The 9,830-nt window shown below is 43.7% G+C and overlaps 1 protein-coding gene across 3 annotated transcripts in view; it reads left to right on the forward strand.

The window, feature by feature from the left end:
* tbc1d15 (TBC1 domain family, member 15) overlaps window positions 1–8,644 on the forward strand; it is a 67,249-nt gene extending 58,605 nt beyond the window's left edge. For all 3 annotated transcript variants that reach the window (XM_078567912.1, XM_078567913.1, XM_078567914.1), the window contains one exon: window positions 6,564–8,644. In XM_078567912.1, the coding sequence (XP_078424038.1) occupies window positions 6,564–6,782 (219 nt within the window). In that variant the 3' untranslated portion in view covers window positions 6,783–8,644. The remainder of the gene's footprint in view (window positions 1–6,563) is intronic.
* The last annotated feature ends 1,186 nt before the right edge of the window (window positions 8,645–9,830 follow it).

Here is a 9,830-nt window from a genome sequence, read left to right on the forward strand (position 1 = left end):
CCACCGTCAGCTGGCAGGCTCGAAGGTCCGCGCGCCATACTTAAACACCAATCCAACACACAATCTCACTCTCTCCAGCCCACCAGAGATGTCTTGCAGCAAGGAGAGGAAGGCCGAGACCCTGAAGAACAAGGCAGCACCCCATTTCATGCACCAGGCTTTCCAGGCCTTGACAGAGGGGTGCCGGCGCACAGGCAAGTGCTCTATCCAGGGATGGCTGCAGGAGTCACAGCAGCCTCACCTCTCCGGCCTGGGAGATTGTGGCGGAGCAGGTCAGTGCAGCTGGCACCTGCTTCTGATGTGCCATCCAGTGCAGGAAGAGGATGAATGATCTCATCCACTCCGCCAGGATAAGCCATCCTTCAGCACCATCCAATATCAAACTCTCATCATACACTCAAATGGCCATTGTCTTCAGAGGTCTCGCGCAGCCATTAATGGGAGACACATATCAACACTCGTACTCTCACCGAGACTTTCACATCACTACCATCCCATCTATCATGTTGCTCACACTTCATCCTCTGGCCCTTCTGGGGAGGGCTCATCAAACACAATGGGCATGCATCTCACCCAACCTCTGCTCCCATCCCTTCTCGTCACATGCCTTTCTTTCTTCTTCATACAGGCCAAGCTGGTGCACAACAGGCACGAGAGATTGCAGACCGGGGGAGGGACGGCCGACATCATCGCCCTCGCTGAGTTTGAGGAGGTTGCAGCCAAGCTGGCTGGGGAGGTCAGGGATTACTCCTGTGGGGAAGGGGAGATCGGCCTCACCCATCAACCCAGTACGGATCACAGCTCCATCACTTCCATCAAATCGTTACATTCACAATGAGTCACTTGCAGTCTTATTTAGTTCATGTTCGTTAGCTGAAACTCTATTTTCTAGGCACCAGCAGATCGAGGCGCCAAGCCAGTCCAGCGCCATCAGTGCGAGACCCCAGACTTCATCCGAGGAGAAATCTCTGGAATAACCATCATGGCGCTCACACGCACCCTCCACCAGCTCTGGGGCACAGATGTAGATTAGGCTCAGGCTCACTTTCTGGGGAATACCTCACTGATACGTCCCCGCAGCAGTCGGAGGCAGGGACAGCCCAGGCCTCCAGCACTCGGAGGGCTGCTGGAGACTAGCCACCCGCTCGGATCGAGTCAGATGATGAGCCTCTGGAAGTGGCCTCCAAATCTATGCTGGAGATACGATGCCAGGCAGCGCGGAACATCAGGCAGAGATTTGGCAGCCACTTAGCAGACTAGACTGAACGATGGAGGAGTCCATCCGCGTCCTGTCTGATGTTGTGGCTCAGACATGCGAGCGCCTCGAGGTCACCATGGGAAGACTGGCAATTACCATGAAGACCTTGGCCCAGCAGGACTTGCTGGTTTTTCACTCGTCCCTGCGCTCCATGGCCACTCACCCTGGTGGGCACCATCAGGATGTAGGCGACATGGGGACGAGGCACCTTGACCCCCCTCCTGGTGCACCATCTCCTGAAGGAGTCAGGGTGGGGCCCTCGGGCACCCACAGGGAGGATGAGCATCAGCTGGACATCCCAAGGGCCTCCTCAGGACACTCCAAGGGTGTGCAGCTGCTCACAGCTCCCTCCACCCCAGCTTCTCAGACCACTGAGGGCGCTTCTGCCCCTGAGCAGGTGACCCTTATCAGGCTGGGGCCCTCCAGGCAATGGGCCATGAAAGGATGTCCAGCAAGGTCATCAGATATAGCAGTCAGTAGCAAAAACAAAAATACCTGGAAAAACTCAGCAGGTCTGGCAGCATCTGCGGAGAGGAGCACAGTTAACGTTTCGAGTCCGAATGACCCTTCAACGGAACTAAGTAAAAATAGAAGAGAGGTGAAATATAAGCTAGTTTAAGGTGGAGTGGGACAAGAAGAGCAGTCAGTCGGCTGCCTCCACCTTTGCTATGGATGTCAGGGCTGTACCCAGGTGTAGCACTGGAATTAGGAAAGTTAAGAAAAATTGATGTCTTTTTTAGGCCATAGGTATGCTAGACATGTAAATAAATTGCACTCTTGTTAATACGTTCGATGGTTATGTGAATGTTCCTGTCAACTGAAGGCATTGTGATTTTGTACTTTGGAATCCTCTTATTTCGAGGTTTAGCCTTCCTCCCACTCAGTGTTCCACTGTGAGATTCACATTCCTGTGATGTCAACCTCAGTTGAACTATGTCTGCACCCCTTGTGTGATGTCAGGGAGATGTGTTTAAATCTTTATTGGAAGTGTGTGATGTAAGTGTTTCTGACCCTTCTTCATCAAAGAACACCATTGAGCAAGGCAGTTCATCAGCATTGATAATCTAGCAGCTTTTGTGCCTCCTCAGTGGTAGTGGCAGAAGAAAAGACATGCACGAGAGGAGGAGATCCCTAGGCTTGTTCACATCTCAGTTGCAGCAGTATTTGCAACACTAGATGGCAGTGAAGGCTTCAAGTCTTCTCTGGCATTGCTCTTGTTCCTAAGTAGACTCTCAGTTCCCAGAGTGAGCTCTCTCACAGGGCCCCACGGACCAAAGCAAAGATCATGGCCTTGCGATTCATGAGGCAAGAGGTGCAGACATAGTTCTACTGAGGTTGACATCACAGTAATGTGAATCTCACAGTGGAACACTGAGTGAGAGGAAGGTTAAACCTCAAAATAAGAGGATTTTGTTGCAAGTGGGTAGACATCCCCTGAGTTGAAAGAAAATGGCATTGAGAGCTAGGAAAGATATGGCCTTATTCCCTCACTTGACTTTACTCTTCCTGGAACTTGTCAGCAAATAACGTATTACGGGCTTGTCTTCTTTCTTCCATGGCGTGATCGCGCTCATACTGACTCTCAGCTGCCTCCTGAAGTTCATGGGTCTCCGGATCTTCATCCTCCGGTGAGCTCTCATCTTCCTCCAGGTCGCCCTCTGGCATGGGTTCACCTCTTTGCATTGCCAGATTGTGAAGGGTGCACACGCTCCCGACTATTGGAGTGAGCCACCTGAGCAGTCCAAGCATCTGAAACGCATCTTCAGAAGCCCTATGGTCTGCTCTATTAGAGAGCATGTGAAGCTGTGAGCAGCGTTGTACCTCTCCTTGGAATAACTCTGAGGGTGACACACTGGTATCATCAGCCAACATTTCAGTGGCTACCTCTTATCCCCAAGCAGCCTGCAGACGTAATGGCCCCTTGAAAATCTCAGGCACCTGGGAGTGACTTAGTATGCAGGAGTCATGGCAACTCCAAGGGCACCATGCACAAATGTCCAGTGTGTGCTTCCCTTAATCACACACCAGTTGTACATTGATGGAACAATAGCCCTTGCAATTTATAAACATTAGGCCTGCTGCCGTGGAACCCGTATAGTCACATGGGTGCAGTCGATTCAACCCTGCACTCTTGAGAAGCCTGAGATGGCGGTGAAGCCGGTGAATCTCGCAGCCTGGCTATCTTCGTCCAGAGCAAAGCTGTCTTAATGATGGGCCTTTCTATAAAGGGCACCTGTGACCTAGTTATGCATTGACCTGTTGGAGACTGAGAGATGCCACACAGGTCACCTGTTGTTCCTTGGAAAGAACCAAAAGCCAAGAAGTTGAGTGCAGCGGTTACCTTCAAAACTATTTGGCAGAAGATACCCTCCACCTCCACGTGGTGTCAGGTTTTCACAAAGAATGTGGCATGTGTGATATACCAGATCTTGGGACAAGTGCAGATGTGCATGGCATTGACTGTAACTCATTTGTAAATAGGAGGCTCTTGGATGATAAATCCTAGGTCTGGTGAGTTGCCGTCGTTGTCTGGGTCTCTCCTTCTGACCTTCCTTTTCATGCTGTGCTCTGCTTGACCATGTCCCTTCTGCTGGAGCTGTGCACGGAGTCGCCACTCCCTCCTTCACCACCTTTTGCATTTGCCTTCTCTATGAAAAGAAACATTGAAAACATTAATGATTCAAGGGACAAGAAAATTAAGCTCAGAAGATGACAGGTTTGGAGACCGTAAGGATCCATAGTTTTTCCTGCCCTACTTGCCTAGTGGCTGATGCTGCTTTATCCCTGAGACATTTGTTACGACACAGTAGACGATGTGTACCAGACGGATCAAATCCATGAGGGAAACTTCATCACGTGGTCATAAGGGTTTTGCAATTTGTATTTTATTTTGAGATGCGCATTCTGAATTCACAAGTAATAAGTCTGCTAAGACTTGAGATTTTTAGAAAACTAAATTAAACATTTATTAACAAAATAAAAGACTTCAAACACATACATAGGTCTACAAATTACTATTATAATAACTCCTAAAACCTCTAATTAATCTGGCTTCCAGTTACACCCCCGTTAAGGAAATGGTTAAAAAAAAAATTACAAAATTTTGAACCAATGCCAGCAAGTTAACACACTACCCTGGACAGTAAAATTCAAAGTGGCTTTTCCCAGCTTCGGTTTCTATAGACAGTAGGCTTAATGCACAAACACTAGAGGCTTTTCACACTTTTGGTAGATCTTACAATGCCTTCCCTGATACAGCCTCATTCTCCTTTATACATGTTTCTCCCCTTTAATGTAAATCCATTGTTCCTACATGTCTTTGGAACTTTACCTTTCTCATAATATAAATCTTTTCATGGTGCTAGTATTATCAGTAACCTTTGGGGAAAAATAAACACGCTGCTTGGCCTAGCTTCTCTGGCTAGGTGTAACATCCTACCATCTCGTTGAAATTCAAACTACCCTGATTTATCTAAAAATGCAAATTTTCCTCACCTCACATTCCAAAGCTTCAGCCATGTTTACGTATTTAGCATTTCAAACCTAGCTTCTTTGGATGAGTCAAAGCCTCCAGACCAGCTGTCTCCAATTCAATTAAATCTCTCTCGCGCATGCGCACTTACACACACGTGCGCACACACACAAACTATCCAAACCCCACTATAAACCTACTTTTACAATAACTCACAGTAATATTGAGAATTATTATACTTTCATGACACACTAGCACACACATCGAGGTGGCCAAGATGGCATCGCACATGTAACATCTTGAGTCCTGCGTGGGATGCTAAAGTTTAAGTGAGATGATTGACCCAACCAAGCTCTGTGCTTCAATCTCTGATGTGCCATATTAATGACCAATCAGTTGCTCAAGGTCAATGATTGGATGCCCTTTGGCGCATCAGGAGTGAGATATCTGGTGATGACGTGACAGGCCTTCATAGATGGAATGCCATACATGACACAGTCGTGCCTCCTTCACTATTGCCTGCATTCCCAAATTCTACATTCCTATGTGTTACTCCTTGAGATGCAGCGACTGTGATGTGTAGCCACTGAGTTCTGAGTAGCCCTTTAAGCATGCTAATGAAGCCATTGGCTTTAAGTGGTTTTCATCACAAGGAGGTATTCCTCCTTTATTTCTGAGCAGACTCCTGCTCACTCCGGCAACGAGAGGTTAGAGGGCGACCCCAGAAAGGCCCCCATAGTGTTCACCCTTCCCTCTCAGCCATTCCACAGCCTTCCCTCCCCATTGCCTCCATAGCATTTGCCCTTCCCTCTCACTGCCATTCCACAGCCTTCCCTCCCCTTTGCCACCCTCATGTTCACTCTTTCCTCTCACTGCCATTCCACAGACTTCCCTCCCCATTGCCCCCATCGTGTTCGCCCTTCCCTCTCACTGCCATTCCATAGCCTTCCCTCTCTGTTGCCCACATTGCTTTCGTCAGCCCGACCCTCACCTCATAGCCCACGCCTGGTTGAAGTGCAAGTCTCTGAAAGTGTGGAGGCTTGCATGAGCAGCTCAGTGGTGTGCCTTGGACAATGAAAGCAAATAGAAGGAGCAGTCCAACCCTACAGCCCCAACAGAGTGGAGCTCATCGCAACAAGACCGGTGCAAAGCAATGGCAGATATGTTCCACTCGCCTCGACGTTCTCAGCGAACTGAGGTCCGACTTGAGCATGCCACCCTTTTTCAAACAGGTTTGAGGCTGACGTAATGTCCCACTGACAGAAGATTGGAAGGTGTGGCAAGATTCCGACGAACAGCTGTTTTGGTGAACGTTCATGACATGCTAACGAATGCAAATGGTGCTCGTGCCACGAGTTGGCGCGATAACCGACCCGCCATGAGCACACCGTCAGGGGAATTGCAACTTGCTTTTATGATGACAGATTTGCGACTTTTTGCCTGCCACTGGATTCTCCGCTCTCCCCTGCCATGAAGCTCGCCACGGGTGGGATGGGAGAATTCCGGCCATTGTGTCTACACAGGCTACTTGAATTTGAATATGCAAATTCATTCCCGAATGCCTGTTAGTTCAATTTCAAATATTCAAATCAGTTACATATGTATTTTTGGCCATCTCTGTTGCATGAACTTAGCAGTTAATATGGGGAAACTGCAGACGTTTCAGTGACAAATTTTCCATTGATTGCAAAATATTAATTTCTTGTATCTATTGCCAGGTGCCTCAATTTTAAATCCATAACGATATACGTTTATTTTATGTAAGATGGAAACAACTTAAAATTAAAATTTCCTTATGAAAAATTTTATTAAACTGTTCTTTATATTGTGCAGGATTTACCACAGGCTGTTGGTGAGATTCTTGGCCTAAAGGATAGCGCAATTGTAACGCCTGATTTGGAAATCAGTACATCTGAGAAGGGGGTCACCAAAAATCCCTGGAGGGAAAACCATTCAGACACAGCCGTGGCCTCCTTTACACAGACAAATGAAGACTTAGCCGGACATAGAGACACTCCTCAAAATGGGCACAAGATGACAAGTATAGAATGAAGCTGAAAGCTGCATTTTGTAATCCCAGAAAAGAGATGCCACAATTTGTTTACTTTTTACAAATGCCCTCCTAGATGACTCATCAGTATTTGGAACGATCAATGGGTTTAGCTGTTGGTAAGGCAAGAGAGAGCGGGATTAGGATAGGAAATGCATCATTTGCAATTCCAAATGTTTAAAAAATGAATGCTAAGAAACTATACATTTTTCTAATTACTTAAAACCATAAGGGCCTTCATATGGAAGTGCATTTTTCAAAATTCCTCATGTCAAACATTTACATGGATGTTGGAAAGTAATGAAATTTTGTTTTGTATTTATATCAAACAAATATTTTGTTAATTCATGAAAGCTTGTCCAATTAGTATCTGAGTTTATTTTAAAAAGTTTTTTTCTCCCAGAAATGCCTCCTGAAATCAAAGAAATAATGTTTTTTGTAGCTTTAAAATCGAACATATACAAGATTTAATGATTGTATAACTAGCTTGTCTACAGGTATTAAGACCTATCTAAAATAGAGCATCCTGTGTGATACCTCATACTTGACCATTTTTTGTGGGAGATGCAAGACTTGGGGAACAAAATATGGTGGGTGGTAGATTTTAGATAACATTAAGTTATTGTTTAATTCTTGGAAAAAGCCCTACCGGCTATAATTGTTCCAACAAAAGAACTAATGTTTTGAGCTACCCTACAGAGTTTGGATCAGCTATACTGATGGTTCTAACAAAGTTATCACAACCATTTTAAAAATGACCTATGAATACTGCAAATGAGACTTCAGCAAATTAATATTGTAATCTACAACGTCCTAAAGGAAGAAAATACAAGTTTTGCTGCTGTGATGCATTGTTGTATGCAGTGTTAAAGAGTGTTCACCGTATTATTATGTTAAATATGAGGCTGGGAGATGATTTGGTTTACCATTGAGGTTGTTTTGCAAGACCTGAAATGAGTTGACAGCAGAAGTGTTCTTTTCAGGATCCTGCTAAGGTTCCTTATGTGCTAGAGATTGTCAGAACTGCCAACAAAGGTATTTAATTTGTAATTAATACAATGTTTAGTAAACTAATATCCCTTCTCAAATTGCAAATCAAAAATTTATATAATCTTTTAATCAGCTGAAAATATTTGTTGAAAAGCTTAATTTTTAAGCTGTCGCATTTCCTGTCCATACTTTAATGTATGGTTAATAATAAAGCATGTTGAATAAATGTATAACTTGATTTACCTTATGATTTTTATTATAAGAAGAAATGTACAGTGGCACAATTTCTAACAGTTGTATAAAGCCTGACATTTTGTATTCTGATTATGTGTACAAAAGTAAATGTAATATATAACACTGCTCTCCAAAATATGTACTTTGTGTTCACAAGGGAACTATTTTTAGAACATGTGGTTTGTGGAAAAGAAAATCACGATTTGCACTGCTTTTTTTATTATGGAAAACTCAAGATCATTTTACTTTACAAAGGCACAAAGTCCATGTACATGGAAGGAAGGCTTAGAATTACACTGAAGTTTATACGCATCGAATATAATAGAATTGCAACAAAGAAACTTTAAAATATAAATACGCATTTTTGAATAGCTCAAGCTAACGATTTTAGTGTAGAGAGACCTTCAGTTTTCAGCTCAGCCTGACTTTGTTCACTGAGTTCCTGGAGGATGTTAATAAATCTTCACTGGAACCAAGAAGGTCAGACTGAGCAAACTGTTAACCACAGTGCCATTGACTGAACAGATGTAACTTGGTGCTTCAGCTCTGATAGCTCTATATTTTTTAAACCATTCAAGTTACCCATTACTTCCTGGTGCCGTTTCCCTGTGGTGGATTCATATAAAGGTTTTATAATTTTTGCTATCTTTTCCCTCCATTATATTTCATGGCACTATTCATAGAATACTTATTTCAAGTTAAAACTGGAATACTGGCAAACATTTCTTTAAGTTTAAAATATTAAAAAACTACTTTTTAAAAAAAAAATTCTTGTGTATATTCTCAGTGTGCCATTTGCAGCAGAGTGGCTTAATTATATGCAATGGTTTAGCAGAACTGAAGCAAATATGGGATGGGGCAATACAAGAAGACAGGTTGAAGAGGCTTATCCCACCTTTTCCAGGGATACTCTTCAGTTGACGTACTTTGCCTGTACATCTGAGGATCACTGGTGGCAGTGTGTTCTTATTGACATTAGCCTACCACTTCCACTTTGGGGGCAAATTATGGTGCTTGCAAGGAGATCTATTGTACATGCATCCAAAATGAATAGATGCAACATGATATTTTCCAGTTGGAGGCAATACATTACACACTCTGACTGGTGTATATACCTCACAGACACCTATTGAAACATTCCTCTCAGTTATTTCACAGCAGTTCCTGTAAAGTGGACCTTGTTCCCCACCCCCCCCACAATCTTGAAGCAATATTATCCCTATAATCTCCGTGTGCGATTGCCTGATCTGTAGGATGAACAATGACCCAATTGCAGTAAACTGCACACTGTATCAAATGTTATAAAATGCTATTAACAAACTCTTGATTAGGTAAAATATTAAATCTGGCCAGAGTTTGTACTGGCTCAAGCAACTTACGTGCATTCCTTTAGAGTGACGTGGAAACATGATACATAAACAAGAACAGATAAATATTTTAAAAATTAAAACTTGAGGCCTTAATGGACTGGTGAATGGAACTAAGTGAATAGCTCTGTCAGCGGTGCAGGCACCATAGACCAAATAGTTTTTTTTCTGTACTGCAAAATTGATGGCTATCACTGAACTGCCAATCTTCAAATTAAACATTTTCATGATGGATCCCCTCAATGATCTGAAGTGCTAACATTGCAATAAACAGTGTTATTACATTGAAAGTAATCAGAGCCAATTCCATGAACAGATGCACAAATTAAAACCTATTTTTGTAATGATAATTTGCCTTGAACTTAAGGGAAAGTATTCACAAATTTGCAGGAACTTCTTTTTAGTTTACACAGGCATTTATAGGGAGTCAAAGAAGAGTACTGGTGTCCTCTTAAGGTT

The sequence above is a fragment of the Cetorhinus maximus genome, chromosome 22 (assembly GCF_964194155.1).
Source record: "Cetorhinus maximus chromosome 22, sCetMax3.hap1.1, whole genome shotgun sequence".
NCBI classification, from domain to species: Eukaryota; Metazoa; Chordata; class Chondrichthyes; order Lamniformes; family Cetorhinidae; genus Cetorhinus; species Cetorhinus maximus.